At 49.2% G+C, this 26602-nt stretch overlaps 1 protein-coding gene across 4 annotated transcripts in view; it reads left to right on the forward strand.

Moving 5' to 3' along the window:
* EHBP1L1 (EH domain binding protein 1 like 1) overlaps nt 1-26602 on the forward strand; it is a 745047-nt gene that overhangs the window by 638632 nt on the left and 79813 nt on the right. For all 4 annotated transcript variants that reach the window (XM_069644852.1, XM_069644854.1, XM_069644853.1 and 1 more), the window contains one exon: nt 7076-7151. In XM_069644852.1, the coding sequence (XP_069500953.1) occupies nt 7076-7151 (76 nt within the window). The remainder of the gene's footprint in view (nt 1-7075; nt 7152-26602) is intronic.

Raw genomic sequence — 26602 nt, forward strand, 5'->3', positions numbered from 1 at the left:
TTACAGGTAAGTTACGTGTACCTTTCGTTATATATCCATTTGGATATTATTCCTTCTTTAAAATCACATATAACTGTGAAGACATTGAAAACAGCAAAGCGTGTGTTGTAGGAGTCGTCAAGAATAGTTCTCCATTTTCTTTACATCAACGTGACTTCCAGTTGACATCTTGGCTTTCTCAGTGTGTTGACCTGTACTGGCTGTGTGTCCCTTCTTGAAAGATGAGGGAAGGTGTGAAAACAGCAGATCCACATCCCGACAGAAGTGTACTGTTCCTTCTATCATGTGTTCCACACAATGCCTAATATTGCCAGGGATTTGCATGTGATGCCATCAACGCCTAATTCCACCGTGGCCTGGCCCACAGTACTATCATTGTCTAAACTAACTTGGCCCTGGGCCTAGGTTGCCAATAGGGATGGATCTTCCGGGTCCTACCCTGATGTTCCCAGTGGCGATTACATTGATTCCCATGGGGCTAAATTGAGTGCTGTCTCTGAGCCACATACCAGAGCCAAGAAGACTGCAAAATACACCCCATGCTCTTGCCATTAGTGGATTTAATGATTTGACAATTTGTTGCACTGACGCAAGCCTACAAGCACCATGTGCCCAGCTTCCAACCTTGTTGTCTTTCTTGTGTGTAGAAAGAACCACGATGTGTGCTGTATCTAGTGGTGGAAAGATCAAGAAGAAGGGTGGAGGCTCTTTATCTTGAGTGGGCTCTGCTAGATTAGAGTCTTAGACACTTATGGGCTGAGTATGGAACCACTTTGCTCATCGGCAGACTTGACCGTGGAAACGTTATACAGTTTCACCTCAGAGTGGTGGCTGCTCTTGTCCTCTGCTACCCTGCGTTCATGCATACTCAGTCTTTACCCCCATTTAGTACTAGGATTTGGGGAACATAGTTTCCGACTGCCATACCATTTCCTGAAGCCAGCACCATTAATGGAATTACAGCTCATTGGTACCTTTATAGAGCCTATGCCTTAATTGCACTAAAAACATTTTACATACAGGCCCATCGCTTTCTGCATGCTGACAATGATTGTGAAAGAGCCTTATCGTTAATTCATTTCTACCTCAGGTTCCTAAACTGATGCTGACAATCCAACCTTGCTGGCCCACACTTAGGTCAGCAACATTCTCCCACTTCAAGCTGAAGAATTGGAATCTGACCCTAATAAGCGCACCTTAGATCAGGCCTGAAAAAATGCACTTGCCACTAGCCATTGGTGAGTGGTAATTGGCTCTTGGCGAATACGAAATGGTGTCGTTTGTGCACGGGGACAGTTGAGATGACGAGTGACTTTTTATGCATTTTAGTAGCTTTTAATCAGACATTTTTAGGCTTGCAATCCCTGGATGACATGAAGGAGGGCTCTAAAGGCACAGTTCTTCCATTCCATTTTTAATGGAATGGTGGTGTGGATGGCTCTAACAGAACAGTTTCCCTCACCTATCCAGATGACACTTGAATGCCTCTTATCTCATATTTGTTGTTGTTGAGGACGAAAATACCTTTCCAGACACTGCACGTAATTATGCAAGAAGCCTCACTCCACCCTGTCACTAGATATACAACTGAAACTAAGCACATGGCCCAATGAGCACGGCTTTGGCACGTTATATCATATTGCTTTGTGCACGACCCATGTCCCAACCTCCTTTGCAACTTCTTCTCTGGATAACGAGGCAACTTTTCTCAGTGTATTGCCACCGGAATGCTTCTCTTCATGACACTGCCAGGCCATCTTGGATTCTTTTGTGGCGGGATGTGGCTTCATAAAGTGGATTGGCATAGCTGGTGCTGCTAACTGTCATCTCACCAACAGGCTGTGTTCAGGGTAACTATTAAAAAAGGGAAACAGATTTGTATGTTCCTGGTGAGGTGTCCTCTGGCCCATGTGGTCACTGTATGAAGGCAAATAATGAGCCTACTTCTATCTAATTTGTATTAATAATTAGTCTGTTTAGGTAAGATTGTCTATAGACTAACTTTAGAACTGTTCTACTTACCAGTAGCTGAATTGGATTTCAGCCCCGTTTAAGCCCATTTTCAACTGAACTTACTCAGGTACCTACCATTGATAACCAATCGATTAATTATTTGATTAAATACAAAAATGAAATCTTTGTCAGCCTAGTCCTTCATAATCAATCTCTAATTATTGCATATTGTGGATTGCCCTGCGGCTTTTTCAGTTATACATTATTGCATTCGTTTCAGATGTTGGACTGCTTTCTTGCACATGTGCGCTCTGAGCCTTTCCACTAATAAACGTAACTTGTTAGTACCACCTGCTTCCCCCGGAGGAATGTTAATTAATTTCAAGTGGACTGGAACAATGGATTTTAATTGGTTGTTATATGCAAACATTGGAATAAGACTGATATATAATTGAAACCCAGTAATTATCTTTATTAATTAACTAATACTTTTTATGTTGGTTCTTCAAATGTGTCTTGATGCCCGGGTGGATGGCGTCCAAGAAAAGCTCTCTCTTCAGAGGTGGGGCATGTTGCACATCATAAATTCAAATCCTGCCACATGATCTACTTAGCCTTTCATCCTTCTAATGTCCATATATTGAGTACTATTGAATATGTAATAGTAGCAGCTGATACTTCAACACTTAGAAGTGAGAGGAACCTGGTGTCACGTACTCCATAACAGCATAAACGATTAACAATATATAACATGACACTTTGTCATTTGGTGTTTGGTGGCAGGTCGCAAATTGTATAACCAGTGAAGTGGTGATAATTAGACTACACTTGTGAATTGTTTTATTGGTACTAAAAATGGCACAACAAATAAGGTTGCATGGTAAATGTTTGATCTGGTCTCGTGGTTTGAGTTTGTGTAAGGAGAGTAGTAACAGACATGGGGCATCATCACAAGTTTCGGGTGCATTAAACAAGTGGCAGTAATTTGGCTACTGAGACTTTTTTGGCAGTAACTGAATTAACACCAAACTCGGAATGAGGCCCTGTTGTGTTTTCAAGGTTTAATAGCATGTGTTTTACGGGATGCACCTTGCCCCACCACACCGGTTTGCTACTGTTATTGTGGTGACATTGCATCAAGAGCCAATTCAGGAGCAGACATATGGAGGTAAACCTGGTTGCAGTGTTTTTCTAAAATTGTAGGCACTGGAGGAGGTATTGGACCAACCCCCGCTGAACTGTCTGACTCCACCTATGAGCAGCTTGCTAACTGGATTTCTGTCATTCAGACTGAAAAGATCCTAGCAATAATTGCTCTCAATGTTCCATCCAACCTGTTTCAAGATATGCCTGAATCCCACCCAAAAATCGATTCAGATACTTTCAGGGCGCTAGAGGATTAACACACATGGGAAGCAGGCACAGGACGAAGTAAAAAAGAGTAATCAAGAGATTCTTCTTCAGCACATTATCAGGCCAAAAGAAGAAAAAGTGATGGTCCACCAATCATCATGGTGAGAGTGTTGAGTAATCTGCCACCCTGGAGAACAAGCATAACCTGTAGATGGAACCTGTAGATCATGTTCCAGGGCTTCTACCTCATAGGTTGTCCACTTTCTCTCCCAAGCCTATCAGCAAAAATATTGAAATAAATCCAGGGGCCAAGGGGTCATAGGTCCAATGCCCCTCACAGGAGTGAAATCTACAATTCTTACTTGCTATATTAGACAGGGTGTGGTGGCCTGCATAATATCTTGGATTTGTTTCAATTCAATATTTTCCTTCTAAACAAGTCCTTGAACACTGGGATTCATGGCTACACCATGACAGCTTTAAATGATGGGAACATTAGCTTACAGAAGGCAATGATGACCCCCCCCAAGAGATTCTGCAGGTTTGTTGTGCGTTGAATTCATTTCCAGAATTGGGTCCCCACATGTGACCTATAACCATCCCCTCGTATCTTCAACAATGTCATAGCTTACATTGCTTCGCCCCTTATGTGTCTGTGACTGTGCCCTGCCACCATAAGGTCTGTTATATTTTGTTTAAACTTGTATGACAAATATGACGAAGTCGTCCCTGATGCCCCGGGAAAAGTCTTTCCCCATGTTGCCAGGGATGGGCATAAACTATCTGACTCCAACCCCGGGGGTGACTATCTGCGGGAGGACGACATGGGGGCAGACCAACCTCGGGCGAGTGCAGGCGGTTCGCCATGGAAATTACATAATGCCTCCCCCTCCTTGGAAGGGCTAATAATATTAGTCCTCTATATGCATCTCAAACCTGCATGGCATACAGTGCAGAAAAAGATATTGAAAGCCATGGGCAAATATATCTTGGTTCCCATGAATCCACTTGGACGAGGAAGAGAACAAGAGCAATGCAGAGTAACAACAAGAAGCATGTGATGCACTCTAGTCCTTCTGATCAGGTGACCCATACCAGAAAGCTTTAAAGCTACGGTTAGATTGAAAGATGGAGAATCTCCTCTGCCGATGCGGTCTGGGAAGCAGCCAGGTTGTGGCAAGCAGAGCAGAAGAACTGTCGGGAAGATGTTGGCAGGAGAGACTCGAGACCGGGAGGACTGCTGTCACAATACACAGAGCAGTGGAAGCTACAACGCGAATGCCAGAGCGGTGAGAAGACCAGAGAGTACAAGAGACTCTGACGCAAAGAGGAGGAAGACTTATTCAGCGAACGCCACTCGCGGAGGCATGTGAAGAGAATAAAACACTGTAAAATATAATACAAGTAAACTTGAGTCATACCTGGCAGTAGAGTATACCAGGTGCGTTGTTTGGAGAACTCTGAACTGAGATGTTTGAATAAAACCTGGCAGGAGAGTATACCAGGTAGACTGTTTTGAAAGATATTAAAGCTGTACATATTTCAGTCATTTTGTCAAGAGAGGAGAAGCAATCTCTTGAACCTGTGAAATCTGCAAAAGAGCGGAAGTTCTGTTCTTTCAGAGAGAAGGAGCAATGTCTTAGTGTTGTAAAGCATATTAACTGATGTAAGGAAACTTGTAGTTGTCAAGAGAGGAGAAGCTATATCTTGATGCTACAAGCCTTGTGTAAAAGAGGAAAATATATTTTATTTTGTGGCAACATTGGAAAACCAGAAGAAGGAAGTGAAGACCTGTTGATATCTTGAGACTGTGTGTTTTGAAGGAACTGTGGAATTGTAGGGGAAGGGAACCCCTTTCATATCCTTGTGGAACATTGGTTGTTTGTTTCCTTTTTGCACTTTTTTGGAACTTTAAGTTGAACTTGCAAAGTAGAGCTGCAAGGACGCAGTCAAAAGACCATTCACCCTTTCACTGTAAGATTAGTTTAGAATGTGAGGGTCAGCTTAGGTTTTGGACACAGGACTTTTACTTTTGGACATCCTGACTTGGACACTAGTCATTTTGGTTGAAGCAGTGAAACCCCTCATAGCTATAGGGAAAGGTAGGTGTTTCTCCAACCCCTTTTCTCTTGAATAAAAGTATATAGCAATCAAAATATGCTTCTGTGTCCGACTCATCACAAATGGCTTTCTTTCATCATTTTAAGGTCCCCCTCCTTTCCTTCACAATGCCTCAGATTCATCTGGCAATGGTTGGTAAAAGGCTGGATGAGCCTTACTCTCTTCAGAGGGAATGCAAGATCCTCGGCAAGCTCACATTTGCTTCAAGAGTCAAGCCTCCAACAATGGTTTCAAAGGTTCTTGGAGAGAACGGCCTCATGTATGCATATCACTTTCCTTGATTTGCTCATGATGTTGAGGTTTCAAATACACTTGTTATCTCTTCTGGTGTAAGGAGCCCAGAAATACGAATGCTCAGATGCCTTTTTCAGTTATTGTTAAGAATGATCTACTGTGGAACTAACCTTTTTATGGGGATATGATTTGTTGCCACAGATCTAAAAACATCTATCACCACAGATTCTTCAAAGTGTGGGTGAGGCAAGTCTGTTTCCTTTGAGGGTTCCTGACGGTGTCTTTCCACAAGAAAGATATATTTCTCTCTCAAGTCCTTCCTGGCCTCCATCAGTGAAAAGAAAATCTTCATTCACAGGCAACACATTTACAATATTGTACTTAAACAATCAGTGAGGGGCAGAGCACCCTGTCTGGTTGCCTAGGCGTGCTAACACGCAAATAGAAGGAAGCCGTACCATTTCATGAAGTACATTTTTGATACTGGTGAGGGGTGTCTTTCAGTGCTGGGTCATGAGGTTCATATGGAGATATGGTGAATGCGCACTTGGTAAACATATGACCGACGAGCTTGTTTCCTGTGATGTGGTGTCTTCCATGCTAGAATTGCATACAAATGCTGTCACAGCTACTCTTGAAGGTATCTAAAATTAGAGTGGCGCCTAGCCTGCTATTTTAGCTTTTCATTGTCATCGTCTTCTCTGTGTCATTCGTCAGGCAGCAATGTGTGTTACTGTTCACACATTTTGTAAAAATTGTTATGTGTTTCCTGTTTCTTCTAATTGTTAACTAGATAAATAAGTAGCCATTTCCTGTTATGATCTGCATTGCCAGGAGCAAGCCAGAGAAACATCGAGAGAGAAAATGTTATGTATTTGGATTACTCCATGTGTGATAGCTCAAGATTAGAGGATTGGCTTTGTCATGCCACCCGAACAGCCTCTTTAGCTAACTGTGTTAATTAAAAGGCTGCCTCCCTCCTATCAGATTCATGCTTTCTATGCGTCTGGGGATGAGACGTTTCTCGGCATAGTAACTCCTGTTCTAGTAGCCCTTTCCTGCTGACAAACCCACTAATTTAGCCCCCGCTGTGTCTACTCTTTCTGTATGACAAAGAGAAAAGGAGTGAGGTATAACATGCCAATTGGGGCGGGACCTGTAATGGAGCATTTGCAAAATGTTCCTCTTATTTTTTTTCAAGTTGCAGCTAGCAGCACTTAGGACATTGTCAGTATCTATAGGAAGAAGGACAACGGGCTGTCAGTACATATGCCATTGTGTTGATTAATAACAAGTTGACATTTTCACACGTTCTTTTTTTTGCTCCTTACTAATAAAGTCCCTCTGTTATTTCCATATTCTTTCTCTGATCTTCACATTGCAAATTCTGACTGTGGACCACTTTTTTACACAGGACGTCACTGGAGAGTTTCAGAGTTCCTACACTGCAAGACCTAGATCCACTCCTTCCCCGCAGCAGCTCCACTCTGGTAAGCCACTGTTTACCTTTTTTGAGATTTGGGGAAACATCTAATACAGCTTTGACATTAGTTGCCCAAGGGAGGCTATAAAAGCAACACGATGTATTCCTCACTGCTTGCTGAAAGAAGGTTGTTGGGGTGGATACTGGTAAATACACCCTGCTAAGCCAGATAGCTACTTATGCTGTAATCCCTTTTGTCAATGCCCTAACTGTGTTGCCTTACACTCCCCCTTGCGCATTTAGGAACTTTGTTTCTCAGTTGACTCGGTGCAGGCCCTCTGTTTCCTTCTCTCTTTCTTGTTCAGGACCCGTTTTTTCATATTTCGCTTCAGGTTTTGTGACCTTTATCTAATTTCTTCTTCTGCTGCGCTGCTCTTTTCTTTCTTTCTGGCGCATGGCCTCGGCTAATACTTCCCTTTCCAGCACCATGAACAACAATATGTCTTCCTACCCTTTTTTTGGGTATAATTAGCTATGAAGGCATAGAACCAGGTGAGTTTTTGTACCTAGGACCTGATATATATTTAATTAAAATGTATGCAGAGCCAGCTGCAAATATTTATCCAGAGACCTTTAGACATACCCCTCCTTTTTTGGCCATTACCTGAGCAAACTCCTCCCCTTGCAAATCCATGAGCACTACCTACACCCATTCATGGGTCATGCCTTAGGCTACATTTTCCCATGAGCTGGGTTCAGGCTTTGGATAACTAATCTTCTTGCAATGTAATGAACGCCAATTCTGACCAGCCTTCCTGGTTCATGCACTTGGACACAGATTCCTCCTCTCTTTCCTGGGTATGACTATGACTATGTCTGACATTTGAGGAGCCATGTGGCTCTCAGTCTTTTGAAGTGTTATCTAATGTTCCCTACATTGATATGCTGGTCCAACTTGAACGTTCCATTCAGTGCCATTAGACTGGAAGAATACCTACAGCAGGAAAACTGCAATTTTTTACTGAAATTAGTTTAAAATGCTGGCGGACCATCCAAAGGTGGCCTATAAGGTCATTAGCAACGCTTCCTTCTTCCCTTCCTGGGTATTGAGTGTTGCTTGTACTTTCCATTCAAGGGTCACTACCTGTAATTCTAAACATATTTCTGGGCCGTCACTTCTAATTTCTTTTCCGCTTCCTCGCTCATAAACACTATTCTCGCACCCTAAATCCTTTAGTTATGTCGATGTAATGCCTTATGCATGGATAAAAGCCAAGCAAGTTGCTTTTCACTTTAAAATGTTTAGAAGCTACGTGTCAGGAGTGAATATCCCAGGTGAACTGATTAGTCTTCTTCCCAATAAACTAGTGAGGAAGATGGGTAAAACATTGAACTAGCCAGCTGATGGAGCAAAAGAAAAGGAAGGATGCATTGCACCAGGCTCTCTCCAAAACTGCAAATGAAACAGGCAATACAGTGAGTACAAGGGTATTAGGCATACACAACGGTACAGTCCACCCACCCCATATCTTAATAGTTTTACCCGAGATGTGAGAAGAAAGAAATCTCGGTGGAAGGCAGGCATGAGAAAACAGAGCCGACGAACGGTGTAGCAGAAAAAATGGGAATCCCAATAGTTGCAACAAAAACAACTGTGCAAGGACCTAACCTGGGTGGCGGGAGCACGTACAAAAGTGGGAAAGTGTTGAGGCACACAACGGATGTCCTCAAGAAGTCCCTACTGCTCAGGTTCACAGAGGCAGTTGTCCCGTGAGTGAATGAGGAAATCCAGAGCCAATCCTTTGAACCAAGTTCACATACCATTTCGTCTTGTACAGAGCTCAATCACCAAAACAAGGGTCTGTGGACCAGTCCAATCTAGAAAAAGCAGGAAGCTGAGGTCAAAGAGCCAGCAATCAAGGAAAACAAGTCAAGAAACTGGGGTTAACGTGTTGCTTATCCTGTTGGTAACAGTTGAGAATTGCGCGCATGCAGAATACAATGGCTTAGAACACTGCATTCTGAACGCTGCTTCCATGTCCCATGACTTGCGATCCAACGCAGTGCATGATACATCTGCTGCGCACCCATGAGGCTGGGTAATGTCCCCTGCTTTGCGATTTGACCGCCATGGCAGTCACCAAGTGCTGTGGCCTGCTCCCGGATCACCAGAGAGGGCTACAGCTGATGTTGGGATCACCCGACGTCAACCATTGGGCTGCATTCACACAGCAGACAGTCCACAGGGGTCACCTTGCAGGCTCCGGATCACCGGAGCGGTACACGTGGGCTGGGGCACCCAGCTCACCACAGCCCCGGCTCTGGGGGCACAGAAGCCGGGTTTGCACAGCCAGCCATGGTCACACGGCCAATACCTTCAGGTGGGACGCTGTTGCCCAGCAGGGGCACTGTCCACGTGCAGGGCCTCACCATGGAGCCTGCTGCACTCGGTATAGCACCAGCATGGTGCTCGAAATAACCACACAAGAGTTAGTTCTTTGTTAGACTGACGAGCCGGAAGCGGCTCGTCCAATTTATTAGATGGGTGACATGGTTAACACAACGTGACCCAAGCACAAGTCCTGGGAGCTACCATGCTTCCTGGAGGCATGACATGCAACACCCCTCCTTTTCCATAAGAACCAAACTAATACACTAGTAATATAGATGCAACTAATTTTCACACACTTGGTAGTCCAGGTTACCCCCACCGACTGAGCCTTGGTACCCATGGGGGTGACAGTCAGGGTTGGTGGGTTACTGACAACCTGTTGGAAACCCCACATGCAAGCACACCCTTTATTAACCTGGGTGAGTGGAACTTGCACCACTGACAAAACACCCTTGCAACACGAACCACACCAGAGGATACCAGTCCGACCTCCATGTGCATCTTTCCAGGGTACCAGGGGCAACCTCGGCCTAGTCTCTCGATGGTGGGACAAACTCGTGGCTGGATTCTGGTAGCAAGATGACGGACCAGCTCAACGTTAAGGGCCGGCAAAGCCGCACCTAGGTGTACCAGGGGCCACCTCGGCCTAGTCTCTAGACAGTTGGGCGAACAGTGGCAGGACACCGGTGGCAAGATGACGGACCACTCACTTCACTTCCCCCTCCACACATAGGCTGCTGGCCGGACATTGCTGACGTCAGAGGGCGCACAAGCACTTGCAAGAGCTGCAACCCTTTTTCCCTCCTTCCAGTATCCTTAGCCTATCGGGGAGCACCGGCAGGCGAAAGCCGGCCCCCGACGAAGGCAACCGACAAAGGCTGCTTCCTGACTGAGCCTGATGTCCTTTTGGCTTGCAGAGGTTGGAGCAGGATCTCCCTCTCCCTCCAGCTGCTGGAGCAGCCCCATGCAACCCCAAGCACTGCCTGGTCAAAGGTAAGCCTGGAGGCTACACCTTTTTGCTATTAGGCATTGCCCCAACATCATCTTCAAAATCGTATTTTCACTTCTTAATTAAGGCACTGACTAAGCGCTGCCTTAGAATCTATTGTAGCCCTCTGCGCTTCCTGGAAACAAAAACGAAGCCTATTCCACCTAAATTTGAAACTGCAAAAACAGGTTTTTTGCCACTCAAAGATGGCCGCCGCCGCTTATTCCTATTGAATTTACACTGCTGCAAAGGCCAGAAGCCTGCCTTGCCCTTTGATTGGCTGCCCGCATCCCCTTAGCCTATCGGGGAGCACCGGCAGGCGAAAGCCAGCAACCGACAAAGGCTGCTTCCTGACTGAGCCTGACCGAGCTTGGACATGCTCGTGTGCTCAGTGACTCTGATGTTGCATTTACTAAGGTGAGACTCCTGGAACCATCCGACTGCACGAGGAGTGCTATTTTGGCCCTCTTTCCATTTGAAACCTATTATGCGCCCTACGACTCACTTGCCGCCTTCTACTCAACTCCTGCAAGCATCGTCTAACTATCCCGCCTAGCCACCCAGATATGGTCGCTGCCGCTGCCTACGTCTTCTACTGAGTTGGACGAAAGACGTTAGCATATTGCACTGACGGCCTGATCCGGCCACGGCTCCCCCTCCACTACAAGAACCTCTACACTAACTTTCCCACATTAGGCAACACAAGACTATCCGCGAGCACTATGCTAGCTATAATCTCTATGAACTATGCAAACAAGTGCATCTCTACTACATTCTATACTGTAGCGAACGGCTCCCACAACACTGCATGTGCTAGTTTACTTATTCTTGCCGTGTAAGTGCCACATACACACTACTTTGCCTAATTAACAGCAAGTGACCATGTGCACTACTGTCTCATTAATGTTCATAAGCATGCAATTGCCTTTGCTCGAGCTGCCATGCTGTTCATTCTGCGATTGATGCAATATGACATATCTGCCCAGAATTGATTGTATCATTTGTACTTACTGCTACTAATTAAGGGCATTCACCTACCCTCTCTATTCTACTAGCGCTAGACCAGTGCCTTCACCGGCAAACCCGCCTCCTCTACCCTGCTCATGCACAAAGTTAGCATCCCATCTGTAGTTGAAATTGCACCTTTATCCTGGTTTACTCCGACGAGGCCTGTGCCTCCTCCGCCTGATTGCCTCGCCTCCCACTCTTGCTGCTGACTTCCCACAGCTTCTGCCTGTGCTTATTTGCCTTGCTGTTTAATAGCACTGTATTTAATTTGCTTTTATATATATATATATAGCTATCTGTGTAATTACTGGAGACTACACACCGTTACAATGACTGTATACATTATATCACTAGCACTATGCCAGTGCCCATATGTGCATGCTCCCGTTATCGTATCTACTCATACTTATGTCCCACACTTCTATGTTTAGGGCACATATACTTACTTTGTGCACCCCTTAACGAGGTTAGTACCTCCCATGTTTGACTGCTTTGTCTCCCTATATTGATGACTGTGCTATTGCCTGCCCCAATTGCTCTGATGCTCATTTACTAGCACTGTACATTTGTATATTAGTATGTGGCCTATTACTACTTGACCAGAGACACAAGTTTGTGGTTAGTCCCTATTAGCTTGCTGCCCCACTGACTTGCATCTAAGAGGTACCCTGTATCCCTTGCCCGTCTCAACCTGCAGATATCCGTTTGATTTAGCCTTTCTGAGTAGACTAGGCTCATCTCATCAATTAAACATCCCTAGCGACAGGACTACTAATTAGCCACCTAAGAAATGTCTACCTCCAACCATCTAGCATGTCCCCGCTGGTCACCAGCCAGACTGCCTGTCTCGTGCTCGTTATATGCAATCTCATGCTCCATAACATGCCACCCTACTTACCCATCTTTATGTACTCACTCAACACGCCGTTCATCAGCTTACCTTCAAATATGAATGGCACCCAACCCTTAATAACAAGCAATCCTTGCCCAACTCTAGATAGGAATTCAAGACTTAGAGCCAGATTAGCCAAAATAAATGGACCTCCAATTTGCTCAATGCCCACTATATCTAGACTAAAATCCTTGCCAACCAGGCCTGACCAAATCAACCTAAACTTAAACCCACTCCATAATTCTGATTCCAGACCCCCAAATAGTCAATTTAAGCATAACAAACCTAAAGAAGTACAAGTCCAACACCTGCACATAATTTCCACAAATCGTCAGATCAAAGGAGCGCTAATTAACGCCAGATCTTTAGTAGCTCACGCTACGGAAATTGCAGACTTGATCCTCAGAGAAGACTTTGACTTCCTTGCCATCACAGAGACCTTGCGACATCCGGCAGCAGGCCCTATGCTCATGCTAGCAGTCCCGGACAGATACTCCATATTAAGACAAGACAGACCAAATTCCAGAGGAGGGGGTATTGCCATTATTCACAAATGCAGTCTCTCCATGAGATTAACCACCCCCATTAATGTCCTCTCTTGTGAATTGCTCTCTGTTAAAGTTCTACTCACTACTGCTCAAACCCTCAATATCCACCTGATCTACCGCCCCCCTGGCCCAATAAGAACATTTGATGAGGACACCAATACCATTTTGTCCAACAACCTCAAAAACTCAACTCAAGTACTTATTCTCGGGGACCACAATATGGGTTCCAACGACACAACTGACCAGCTTGCCAGCAGTACCTCCAATACCTTTTCTGAATTAGGATTCACTCAAAGAAGCAATGCACCTACACACGACAAAGGTAGGATACTTGATTGGGTGGCTGACTACAACTGTCAAGCAAATATCCATGCTATTTCACCTCTAGCTTGGACGGGCCACCACGTTGTGTCCTTCACGCTCTCTACCACCAGACCCCCACTCCCACTAGCCATCAGAGCCCCACCCACGCTAACTAGAAATAAAAAGAGTATTACCATGGAGAGACACATCCCGACCTTACTCCCCACAATTAACATGCTCCCTAACAACTTGGATCCTGAAACTTTGGTCAAAGAATATAACAAAATGATGTCCTCCTCACTGGACCTAATTGCCCCTCTCAAACTCAGACCAAGCAAGCCCAAAACGCACCTGAACAAATGGTTTACACCATTCGTCAAAAACCTAAGGCAGCAAAAAAGAAATTGCGAGGTTACTTGGGAAAAACTACCATCAGCAGCCAATAAACTCAAATTTACTAAACTCTCAGCCCTCTACAAAAAAGAAATATGCCTAGCAAAACAAACCACTTTCGACTTGTGCATATCCCAAGCTAAATCTAGTACGAAGGAACTATTCTCTATCCTCAAAGAAATAGAGACTCCTTTAGCACCGCTTGACACGTGCACCAAAGATAAAACTTGGTGCTCAGAGATCCAAAACGCATTAGCTAACAAGATCTCTACTCTACAAAACAAAATCTCCAGTAAAAGAGCCTCATTAAATGCCACCCCCTCACCCAAACCGATTGAGAGTACCATAGGCACTGAATCTACCCGCTTCAACTTTACCAAAGTCTCCATACTCGAAGTAGAAAGAATCATCCTGTCATTGAAACCTTCCAACTGTCAGGGTGATCTATGCCCCGCACAGCTCATCAAGGATGCTGCCCGAGACCTCTCCCCCTTCATCACTAAGCTAATCAATGCATCCTTCTCCTCTGGTACTATCCCTACCAATCTTAAACAATCCTGGGTACTCCAACTCTTAAAAAAAACCCACCCTTGACCCTTCCACACCTACAAACTACAGACCGATTACCACTGTACCCTTTCTTCTAAACATTTTAGACAAGGTTGCCTATGTACAAATACAGAAGCACTTGGAAGCACACCACCTTCTAGGAGCCAGACAATCAGGCTTCTGCCCCCAACATGGGACTGAGACGGCCCTCATTGTCCTTAAGACACAAGACGATGAACTCAGAGACAACGGTAAAGCTGCCCTACTCCTCCTCCTAGACCTCTCGGCTGCATTCAACCTTGTTGACCATACTATCCTATGCACTCACCTTGGCACAGCTGCTCACTTCTCCAACGAGGCCATCACCTGGATTAGATCCTTCCTCAATGGCAGAACCATGAGGGTCTTTTCGCCTTTAGCAGCGGCAGATCCCATACCTATCTCTTGCAGCGTCCCACAGAGCTCCTGTGTCTCGCCCACACTGCACAATATCTTTACTAAGCCCCTTTTCGATGATCTGGATCATCTTGGTATCACCTACACTAATTATGAAGATGATACTCAGATCCTCCTTCCGCTTTCTGGGGATTATGAAAAGGATTTGGCCTTGGTGAATAGAGTGTACATCATCATCCAGGCATGGATGGCCACACATGGACTATGCCTAAATGATGACAAGACTGAACTCATTATCCTGGGCACCCCCTGAAGCTTAAAGAAACTAGGCCATGCCTATTCTTCATTTATAATCGATGGTAACAGTATCATAGTGGGTCAAGAGGTCAAAACACTGGGTGTGTACCTAGACTCAAATCTCTCTTTTAAGAAACAGGTGAACTCCTTAGCGTCCTCTACTGCCTATATGTGCAAACTGATCCCTGCAGCCAAGCCATTTCTATATGATACCAGTTGCACTACCCTTGCTAGAGCCCTTATTCTGTCTCGCTTGGACTATTGCAATGCCCTCTACCTAGGGTCTACCAAAGCCACTATCAGTAAAATTCAAACCCGACAAAATAACGCCCTCAGAGCGGCACTAGGCATCTCCAGAAGAGACCACATCTCTGTACATAGCCAAAAGATTAATTGGCTCCCCATTAACGACAAAATCATGCTAAAAACCCTGTCACTTACTCACAAATCTCTCAACAACGCTGCCCCAATCTACTTGATCGATAGATTCCATAGACAGACCTCCTTGAGACCCACAAGAACTGCATACAAAGACTGCCTCTCCATTCCCAACTTCAATCGTTCCACAATAGGGGTAACAGCTTCCCAGCGAAAGCCGCCAAACTGTGGAACTCCCTGCCCCCCACTCTGAGAACAGACCTCCCCTACTGCAATTTCCGGACTAATGTCATCCTATGGCTAAAAAAGTAAGATTTTACCATCATCTGTAGATATGTATATAACTTTTGTTCTACATGTATGTATGTATATATTTTCACTGTTGTAACCAAGCTTTGCATATTCATGTAACTGCTGCGCCCTGTTACCCTAGGGTATGACCGTGCATTATAAATAATAAACAAACAAACAAAACAAACACATTCCATTGGGCCCAGTGTCTTGCAGTGTCTTGCAGGTGCCATTGTCACTGTACTGGCACTCCTCAAACACAGATACCTTTTGTATTCACACTTGCCATCCACCCCTGCGGGACCCCGGATCACCTTGGGGCCTCTACTTGCACCGCCGGGACCGAGAGGGGTTATCGTACCACCACTCTTGCACATGCAGCCTGGGACGCCATCACTATCCCTGGCCGCCCTTTTCCTTTCTACTACTCCAACCTAGAGCGTGTGCCTTGCTCCCCTGCATCGATGCTCGGGCTCTTGCACGCTGCACACTCACCGCCAGTGCGGCTAATGCTGCTTCTTCTTTTACTCTGGGGACTGCCCCAAATGACGTGTCTCCTTGGTGTGTGCACGCCTGCTGGCGTATCACCCGTGGGGCTATCAGGAGCCGTTGGTGCTGCCCTTACTGACATAGAGATGACCTTTGTTGACATGCTTTCTGTTTCCAGAGCAGAGCATGGTGATTCCCCACCTCACGGGGCTTGCAGCACGAACCTCTGGTGTTCTATGTGCCCCCAGGCTGCCCCTCTTGTCGATGTTGCTGGTGCGCAGCTCCTCCTCCCTTTTATCCCTCCTAGGACCGCTTCCAACGGCTGTTCGGGTCGCCGCAGGGCCGATGTTTTTTTTCTCTTCTTGTTCACCACCGCAGGCCCGGTGATCACAGGCCACGCCCACCTCCTTTGTTACTCTGGGGGCCGCCACGGGCCTCTGTTCCATTTTGCTCTTTTTTTCATTTTTTTTTCTTTGCTCCCATCACAGAGCTTCCTTTCACACGCAGCTGCTGCGGCCGCAACATGTCCTCACCTGATGTTGCGGTGGACACGGCGGGGGTGCAGGCACACACCGACCCCGGCAGCACGAGCACCCTCTTTGATAGGGTTGCAGCTGGAGCAGCGCAAGCACGGGCACCCCTCTCCATCAGCTGCCTCCCTTTCTTTTAACTCGCGGCCACGGACCGGCCGCCGCCTCTTCAGATGAGGCCGGCGCTGCATTCCATCCACCTTGCGGGCACCAAGAGGCCTGTGTGATAGCAAAACACGGGGCCCTGGACCCCCGCAGCACTTCCTCCTTTCTTCTACGGCTGATGCCGCAGACGTTCAAAACAACAACAAAAAAAAACACGGGCTTCCCGCAGCCCACACACTTCAGCATGCGGGGCCCAGACCAGCCCTCGTCGCCAGTATTGTGGTCCGCTCCCGGATCACCGGAGCTGGCCACAGCTGATGTTAGGATCACCCGACGTCGACCGTTGGGCTGCGTTCACTCAGCAGACAATCCACAGGGATCATCCTGCAGGCTCCGGATCACCGGAGCGGTACTTGTGGGCTGGGGGCACCCAACTCACTGCAGCCCCTACTTTGGGAGCACCCAGGCCGGGTTGCACATACAGCCGTATGCCGGTCCACGTGCAGGGCCTCGCCATGGGGCCTGCTGCACTCGGTGTAGAACCAGCATGGTGCTCCACATAACCACACAAGAGTCAGCTCTTTGTCAGACTGACAAGCCGGAAGCGGCTCATCCCATTTATTAGGTGGGAAACATGGTTAACACCACGTGACCCAAGCATAAGTCCTGGGAGCTACCATGATCCGAGGAAGTGTGACAATCAACACCAAGTGCGCGGCTTAGTGATTGTCTCCATCTGCTCCTAAACTACGCAGTCATCTTCCCATCTAGATTCCCTTCATTCAGTTCTGTTTTCTCCGTGCTGCAGAATCCAAATACCTCCTGCTTACCCAAAGTTTTTTTTTCTTTTTTTCTGAACTAGATTGTCAGTACTTCTGAATGTGTAGAAATCTATGATTCTAACTTATTTATTTATTTATTGTGCATTTGTTAGGCGCTTATAAAGTAAGTCAATTCTGTTTCAAAGCGCCCACAGGGCAACAGGGAAGGAACATGGGATTGAAAACAATGATTACAGTGGAAGATAAAAGACAAACCTACTATGCCTTGTGAGTATTCAGAACGTGCAAGTGCATATTTCTCTCTTTTCCTTCTGGTCTGTTTATGCCTCTTAAGTTATGTTTAAACAATTTTTCTTTCTTTAGTGATAATTTCCCATCTTCTGACTTCTGTAACCTCACTTTAAAATGCCTGGATTTCCAACCAACGGTGCCCCAGTGACATTTTCTTTAGAAAAAATCTATGGAAAGTCCTTAAATCCTTTTCTTTTTGAAGCACCAAAGCACAGAAGCCTATTTCCTTCCTGGACTGTATTCTCATGAAGGCAAAGATTCTATTGAGATCAAATTCCACTGCCCTGTATGGAATTCACCTGGCCGGAGCGTTGCTAGAGCAGCAACTCGCTGACGGCTCTCAGCAGCCTTTGCGAAATGTGATCTTAGAGATAAATTGAACAATTATCATAAGCCCCTCTGAGTGAATAATCAATAATCTCTGATTACAACTGAATAAAGGAAAGATTGACTTTTACGCCTTCCTTTTATTGTAGCCAAAACATGGCTTCTGGCAAGGGAACGGAGTGTTTCAAAGAATCATTCAAAATACATATGTGTGTTATTTGCCAATGACCTAATTGAACGGATGCAGAAGAACTGTCAAGGGGTTTTGTCAACTTTAAGAAGATGTTGGGAGATGGCCCCTTCTGTGCATTTCCGAGTGGAGGAGGGAAAGCATTATAAATATGGTAATGGAGGGTTGCTGACATCTCAAGGGCCGTTGCCCTGCATGAACCCACATCAGATGCTGCTTTTGATGGCTGGCCCTGCTGGGATTCCAGCAAAAGGACTCAAGGTAGGCACTGCCCTGTGACTTCCAACATGGCCGTTGCCATTTCTAGTACTTTGCAGCTTGCTTTGCTGCTTTCAGTCCCTTCTGGCTGCTGGAGGCGGATTGGCTGCCTAAATTCATCTGGTAGTCAATCAGGTTGAGGAGACAGGCGAAGCCGACTCACCACTAAGGCCCTCACAAAGGCCTTTGCCCAGCTCCCTACTAAGGCCCTCACAAAGGCCTTTGTGCCTGTCTGTCTGGAGAGTTGCTGAAGGAGGTCGTAGGCTGTGGGCTCCTTGGGCTCTCCACCAACATTTTAAGGCCCGTTGGCCAGAGACGTTTTTATGGGAGGGCAAAATGGGCACTTGCTCGGGCCTCTAACTTGGAGGGGGCCCCACAAGGCTGCCTGATCTAAATAAGTAATATTCCATTTGTCACCAGACTTAAACAGCACACGTCAGGATATTTGATGGCGTGCTGCTTAGGCTCGAAACCTATTGCCTGTCAGTTGTTCTGCCTTGATCAGTTCAACATGTAATGCTTTCTGTTTTCACTGCAGTATACATAGTCAGTTTGCTTACTTTACTAAGTCATGCTTACTTTTGCATGCTGCGAGGAAGCATATCAATTTGTAGGTTGTGATCACAACGAGGGAGGTATTTGGGAAGGGTGCGATCAGATATTCTTGATCACTTCATTTCTTTGGTTTGGTGGGGGGGGGGCCCAAAGATATCTGTGCCCAGACCCCCAAAAGTACTTAAGATGGCCCTGCCGTTGGCCACAGCCTCCATGACCCCCACATTGAATGCTGCTTTTGATGGCTGGCACTGCTGGGTTTGCAGCACAAGGGCTCTAGGTATACACTGCCCTGTGACTTCCAACATTACCGCCACCATTCTTACTACTTTGCATCCTGCTTTGCTGCTTTCAGTCCATTTTGGGCTGCTGGAGGCGGATTGGCCTCCTAAATCAATCTTATTGCCAATCAGCATGAGCCAGCAAACAAAGCCGGATCCCCATTAAGGCCCTCACAAAGGTCTTTGTCCCTGTCTGGCTGGAGGGCTGCTGAAGGAGGTTGTAGGCTGTAAGCTCTGTGGGCTCTCCACCACCACCTCAAGGCCTGTTGCCCACAGCCTGCATGACCCCAACTTCAGATGCTGCTTTTGATGGCTGGCCCTGGCAGGTTTGCAGCACCAGGACTCAAGGTATGCACTGCCGCCCTGTGACTTCCAACATGGTCGCTGCCATTTCTACTGCTTTGCAGCCTGCTTCGCTGCTTTCAGTCCCTTCCGAGCTGCTGGAGGCGGATTGGCGCCCACATCCATTTTATGGCCAATCAGGGTGAGCCGGCAGGAGAAGCTGGCTCCCCACTAAGGCCCCCACGGAGGACTTTGTCCCTGTAAGGCCATGACCGGTGTGCCGCCCCCAGCCTTTACAACCAGAGCACCATCTTCCTGCTGCAGCCTACGTGCCCCCCTTAGGTAGGCTGGGTTACAACTGAGTGTTTGTTTCTTTTCCTTGCTTTCCCTTTGCAGCTCCTCCACACAGGTGCCTGCCACTCTTGGGGTTTCCGCTGCTTCGCTGCAGCTGAGCACTGTGTGCACTGATGTTCCTGGCGCATTCCCCATTGCTGTGATCCCTTTGCATTTCATGTTCAATCGTGTTACGGCTCTCATACCTACTGCTGTCTTTTTCTCCTGTCTGCTCACCTCTTGTTGCTTCCTTACTATTCCCCCCACACCTCTGGTTCTTTCGGCACCCTGCTTTCACTTTCTTCTCTATTGCTGCTTCCCCCCTATACCTTGGTGTTTCACCCCTTCAACTCTCTTGCTGGACCTCCCTTGGATGTCGCACTCAGGTTGTCCCTGAATCATGCTGTGCCCATCGTCATCGTGAATCCTTGCCTGCATTTTCTCTGTTCCCTTGCAACATTATGTGTTTTACTGACCTCTGCAACTGTTTTCTGTTTTTTGCACTCCCCCTGCTTCTCTGCTACATTCACTGTTTGTATTCTCTATTCTCTTCTCCTCTCCTTTCCCCTCTCTCTCTCCTCCCTCTTCCCTACTTTTTTCTATGCACTTACTCCATCAGAATTTTCCCCGGACCTAGTATGATAGTAACAAATGTTCTCCAGCATGGGGTCTGGCATGGATTCACATGCTCATGAATATTCCCCGTCGTCAGGCTGGGAATCCTCGGTAAAGAAAAAACCAGTATCAGTTTCGTTTCTGATCTGTCTTTCGTAGTAATAACCAATCACTGGTCTCTGCGTCATACTGACCACAGCCAATGACTGCCCTCTACCTAAGCACCGCCTCTGGCAGCCATCTTCAGATTTTTACCGCACGTTCATGTGTTGGGATCCTCGTGCTATTGCTCTCGAGCGTTAGTGCTATTTTTTTCACGTTTTTTCTCAAAAACTTCATTTTTCGGTCAAAAGAGCCTCAAGCTCCACCGACTCTCCATCCAATCAACGGGGACCCGTGTCGGATTCGTCTGCGCCCCTCAAGGGTGAAGATTTCGTCGAGCTATGCTTTTGGAGGACTCCAGAAGTTTCTCAGGCCCAGTCATGGCCCAGGAGAAGGGAAGCTCGACGCCCGAAAAGCTGTTCAGGGTCTGCCCTGGATGCCAGCTGCAGAACGTCTTCAAGGAGGACGAAAACTCTTTTTGTCTTTACTGCCTACATGAGGACAAGACGCATGTGGAGAAGGACTGTGCGTTTTGCGGCAACATGTCGGAGCGGACCATGAAGGACCGCCATCAACGTCTCGCCAGCTGGCTGGAAGGGAAGAGCCCGTCCGGCGAGAAGAAGAGGAAGAAATCCGAGCGGTCTTCTAAGACCTTTGAGGACGCCCCAGCGACGGGGGTCCAACATAAGGCCAAGCACCGCGAGTCCGCTGGCACCGGGAGCACCGAACGGTCGGGCTCTACGGGCGCCAGGCTGGGCGCACCCTCCCCGGCGCCATCAACCACGAGCCAACGCTCTGGGTCGGGTAAGAGGAAGGCCGAGCACCCGGCGAGGCTCCTAGAGAGGCCCCGGTCGAGCTCGAAGGCGGAGGGGGAGCGAGGCACTGTCCCCCCCCTCAAGGATAAGGCGGTGAGCGCACCTAAGGTGGTGAAGGCCTTAATCCATCCGGCCAAGCCCTCTATCGAGTCTGTCGCGGCGGCCCTGGCTCAGCCTGTGGAGGCTACGCCAGTGGTGGCGACCTCGGGGCTCAGAGTCTCCCTGCCACCTCGCAGGGAGTCCTCTTTTGTGCCCATCGATAGGACCCCCGTGAAATCCCCCGTGGGGAAGAAAAAGGGGGGGCAGGGCGTCGTCGTAGATTCGGCCTCAACCTCGGAGGAGGAGCGGTCGAAGTCTTAAACCACGGCCTCGGCGTGGAAGAAAACCGGCCCGTCGGGATGGATCCCGACGCAGGTGACGACGACATTCCCCTCTGCCAGCGCCGCGAGACAGCTCGGCGGCCATTTTGTTGGCTATACAGTCCTTATGCTCAGAGATAAGGACGAGACTACCGTTGCCGACGGAACCTCTCCCGTCGGGGGACCCAGAACCGGGACCTTCTGGGGTTCCCCCTACCAAGAAAAGAAGGATCCACCCTCCTCCTCCTTTTCAGCCGTCGCGCCCCTTCCAGCCCTCCTCCCCGTCCACCCGAGGGGATGATACGGGGACTGACACGGCAGCGACGGGTACGGACGACGAGGTATACGACGAGGATGTACCGTCGTCGCCTCCCACCAGGGCTTCTCCGCCCGACGAGATTGGATCGTTCCACTCCATGATCGCCTGGGCATCCGAGCTTTTCCAACTCTGCCCTGAGGAGAAGAAGAAGGAAGGTTTCCTTTATCAGCGGCGCGAGGCCAAGAGGAAGACGGTCCTCGCAGTGCCTCTATTGGACGACATTTGGGATGAGGGCCTCACCCTCCTCAAGAACCCTTCCACGACGCCAGCTAGAAGAGACCGGTACGAGAAAAAGTACCGGATCCCGGACACGGCCCCCCTGTGCCTCCGGGCGCAGCCTACCCCGGACTCCGTCGTCTCTGCGGCGGCCAGGAAAAAAGCGGGGGGGGGTGCGGCCTCCACATCGACTTCCCCACCGGACGGCGAGGGAAAGAAATTGGACGCTATGGGACGCAGAGTCATCTCGTCTGCAGCGACGACGATTAAAGCTGCCAACGCCTTGGCTATCGTGGCCCGATACGACAGGGAGCTCTGGTACAAACTGGCTCCCCTGCTGGACTTCTTGCCGGACGACAAGAGGGCAGAGGCCCTGGAGATCCTGCAGGAAGGTGAGGTGGCTTCGGACCACGCCATTACCGTTGCGACGGACATCGCCGACACTTGGTTCCACCAGTTGGGCAACGGCGTTTGCCTTAGGCGGCGTGGATGGCTCAAGGCTACGGATTTCCGTCAGGACGTTCAGACCAGAGTCCTGGACATGCCCTTCGATGGGAACAACCTGTTTGGGAAGACAGTGGACGATTCCCTTCAGGCCATTAAAGCGGACACCGAGACGGCCCGGGCCCTTGGAGTTCTGCAACAACGACGGACGCCCTTTCGGAGCAGCGGAGGCAAGGGCGCCTCCAAAGGTTCCGGCGGCGGTTTCTCCTCCTACCGTCAAGCGGCCCGCTCGTCGTCTCAGGAGGCCTACAGAGGACGAGGCAAGTCTGGCGGACCCCGCCGTCGTCGCCAAGGACAAGGCGGCAAAGCCTCGTCGAAGCAGGATTGAACCGGCCGTGGGGTCGGGCCCCCACCGAAGCACCCCGGTGGGAGGCCGGCTGGCGAGCTTCGTCAGCGTGTGGGAGTCCATCTCCACGGACCGTTGGGTGCTGGACGCCTTGGCCCGGGGCCACGCGCTCAAGTTTCAAAGAAAGTGTCCGCGCGTCCCCCCCGTGGCCAGGAAAGAACTTCACGTCCCTCAACTTCTCCTGGAGGTAAAGGCGATGCTCAGGAAGGGCGCCATCGAACTCGTTCCAAAGAGGCTTCGGGGCTCCGGAGTTTACTCGAGATACTTCCTGGTGAAGAAGAAGACGGGGGGATGGCGCCCCATCCTGGACCTGCGACGTCTGATCAAGTTCATCAAGGCGCAAAAGTTCCGGATGGTCACCCTCCAGCATGTCCTGGGTCAGCTGGAGGAAGGAGACTTCCTGTCGTCGTTGGATTTGGAGGATGCCTACTTCCATATTCCCATCCTGAAGGGGCACCGAAAATTCCTCAGGTTTGTGGTCCAAGGGCGTCATTACCAGTTCAAAGCCCTCCCCTTCGGACTACGGTCGGCACCCAGGGTGTTCACCAAGTGCCTCGCACCGGTGGCGGCGCAGCTGCGCCGCGAAGGGATCCACGTCTACCCCTACCTGGACGACTGGCTCATCCGAGCCAAGACAAGGGAGCTCGCCGTGGTTCACACGGCAAGGACCGTCCAACTTCTCACGGACCTGGGATTCTCCGTGAACTACGCCAAATCCCACCTGGTACCCGCGCAAGACGCTCTGTTTCTGGGAGCGAGGCTCAACACAGTGTCCCTTCTGGCCTCCCCGTCGGAGGAGAGGACCAGGACCATCCTGGGCAAGGTGCAGCGGATGTTGGTGGCCGACGCGGCCAAGGTGAGGTCCATCAAGTCCCTCCTCGGAATGATGTATTCCTGCATCTACCTCATTCCCATGTGCAGGCTCCGGATGCGCCCGTTGCAGGAGTTCCTGGACGCGCGCTGGATCCAAACGACGAGCAACTTCGAGGAAAGGATCACACTCGACGAGAGTTTCCGACGAGCGATCCGGTGGTGGGGCACCCGCGCGCATCTGACGGCGGGCATGGACTTCCAGACCCCAGCCCACCAGGAGACAGTGACCACAGATGCCTCCCTGGAAAGGTGGGGAGCGCACACCGAAAATCTGCACGCAAGAGGCCTTTGGCTCCCGACGGAGAAATCCTTACATATCAACATCCTGGAGCTCCGTGCAGTGTTTTGGGCCCTCAGGTCCTTCCTTCCGTCCCTCAAGGGCAAGGTGGTGAGGATCTTCACCGACAACACCACCACCATGTTTTACATCAGGAAACAGGGCGGAACCAGGTCCCCAGCACTGTCCAAGGAGGCGCAGGACCTGTGGCATTGGGCAGTCGCCCAAGGGATGTTTCTGGTGCCGTTTCATCTGGCAGGGATAAAAAACACCATCGCCGACTCACTCAGCAGGGAGCTGCGCTCGTGTCACGAGTGGGAACTACGGCAGGATCTAGTGGATCGCCTCTTCCGACGGTGGGGCACACCCCAGATCGACCTGTTCGCGACGGCGACGAACTCCAAGTGCCGGAGGTTCGCCAGCAGGTTTCCCCAGGCGAGGAGCATGGGCCATGCTTTCTCGTTCCCCTGGGAGGGCCTGTTCCTCTACGCGTTCCCTCCTTTGCCACTGCTAATCCGGCTCGTCAACCAGCTCAAGAGGTCATGGTGCAGGATGATCCTCGTCGCACCTGCGTGGCCGAGGCAGATATGGTTCCCGGACCTTCTGGACTTGTCAGTGTCCCCGCCAATCAAGCTGCCGGTGGACGCGGATCTGCTCTCCAGGGAAGGAGGCGCCATCCTCCACCACGACCCGAAATCGCTGAACTTGCAGGCCTGGCTCCTGCAGCGCTAGAGTTTGGAGGATACGACATACCGGCCGACTGCAGAGAGGTTCTTGCAAAGGCCAGGGCGTCCTCGACTCTTAAATGCTACGGACACAAATGGAAGAGGTTTTCTGTCTGGTGCCACGCACAGAAGATTAACCCTCTACGGATTACGGCTCCCCATGTACTGCCGTACCTGCTGACGCTGGCCAAAGCTGGACTGGCACACGCGTCCATCAAGATTCATCTTGCTGCGATCTCCCGATACACCAGAACCACGGGCCGGTCGTCCCTGTGGTCTCATCGTCTGGTGAAAGAGTTCATGAAGGGACTGTTCAGATCGTTCCCGCCGGTGAAGGCGCCGGCCCCGGCGTGGGAGCTCAACGTGGTGCTGACCAAGCTCATGGGACCTCCGTTCGAGCCTCTGCACTCGGCCCGTTGAAGTTTCTGTCGTGGAAAACAGCGTTTCTTGTGGCCATCACCTCCGCACGACGAGTGGGAGAGATCCAGGCCCTTTCCTGCAAGGCCCCGTACTTGACTTTTCACGACACGAGGGTAGTGCTCAGGACGCACCCCTCCTTCATGCCCAAGGTACCGTCGGACTTCCATCTCAACGAACCCTTGGTGTTGCCTGTGTTCTTCCCGTCGCCTTCGTCGCCGGCTGAGAGGACTTTGCACTCGCTGGATGTGGCTAGAGCGCTGAAGTTCTACGTGGACCGCACGAAGTGTTTTCGGAAGACGTCACAACTCTTTGTGAACTTTGGACCTGTCAATCAGGGGAAGGCTCTCTCGAAGGCTTCCATTTCCAGATGGCTCTCCGGCTGTATCATGTACTGTCATCGGTTGGCAAACCGACCGCTGCCTGGCCGTCCGAGAGCCCATTCCACCAGAGCGATCGCAGCTACCACGGCGTTCCTTTCTTGTGTGCCCCTGCTGGACATATGCAGGGCTGCTATGTGGAGGTCGACGCACACCTTCACAAAATTCTACTGCGTCGATCGGGATTCCAGGGAGGAGTCCAGGGTCGGCCAAGCAGTGCTGCGCAACCTGTTCGCCTGAGGTGAGCCTGGTGAGGAGGTAAGATGCTTAATGTTGAGTTTGATGTAATGCTTAATGTTGAGCCTTTGCCACCTCCCGTGGTTGTGCATGTGTGTACTGCTATGTATTCTTTATTCATGAGCATGTGAATCCATGCCAGACCCCATGCTGGAGAAGGAACAAGTTACTTACCTGTAACTGTTGTTCTCCAGCATAGGTCTGGCATGGATTCACATGCGAACCCTCCCGCCTACCCCTCTGCGGCTCTTCACTTGGTCATGCTGCCACTTCACGTGCTTCCAAATCTGAAGATGGCTGCCAGAGGCGGTGCTTAGGTAGAGGGCAGTCATTGGCTGTGGTCAGTATGACGCAGAGACCAGTGATTGGTTATTACTACGAAAGACAGATCAGAAACGAAACTGATACTGGTTTTTTCTTTACCGAGGATTCCCAGCCTGACGACGGGGAATATTCATGAGCATGTGAATCCATG

The sequence above is a fragment of the Ambystoma mexicanum genome, chromosome 2p, assembly GCF_040938575.1.
Source record: "Ambystoma mexicanum isolate Mex_15411 chromosome 2p, UKY_AmexF1_1, whole genome shotgun sequence".
NCBI lineage: Eukaryota > Metazoa > Chordata > Amphibia > Caudata > Ambystomatidae > Ambystoma > Ambystoma mexicanum.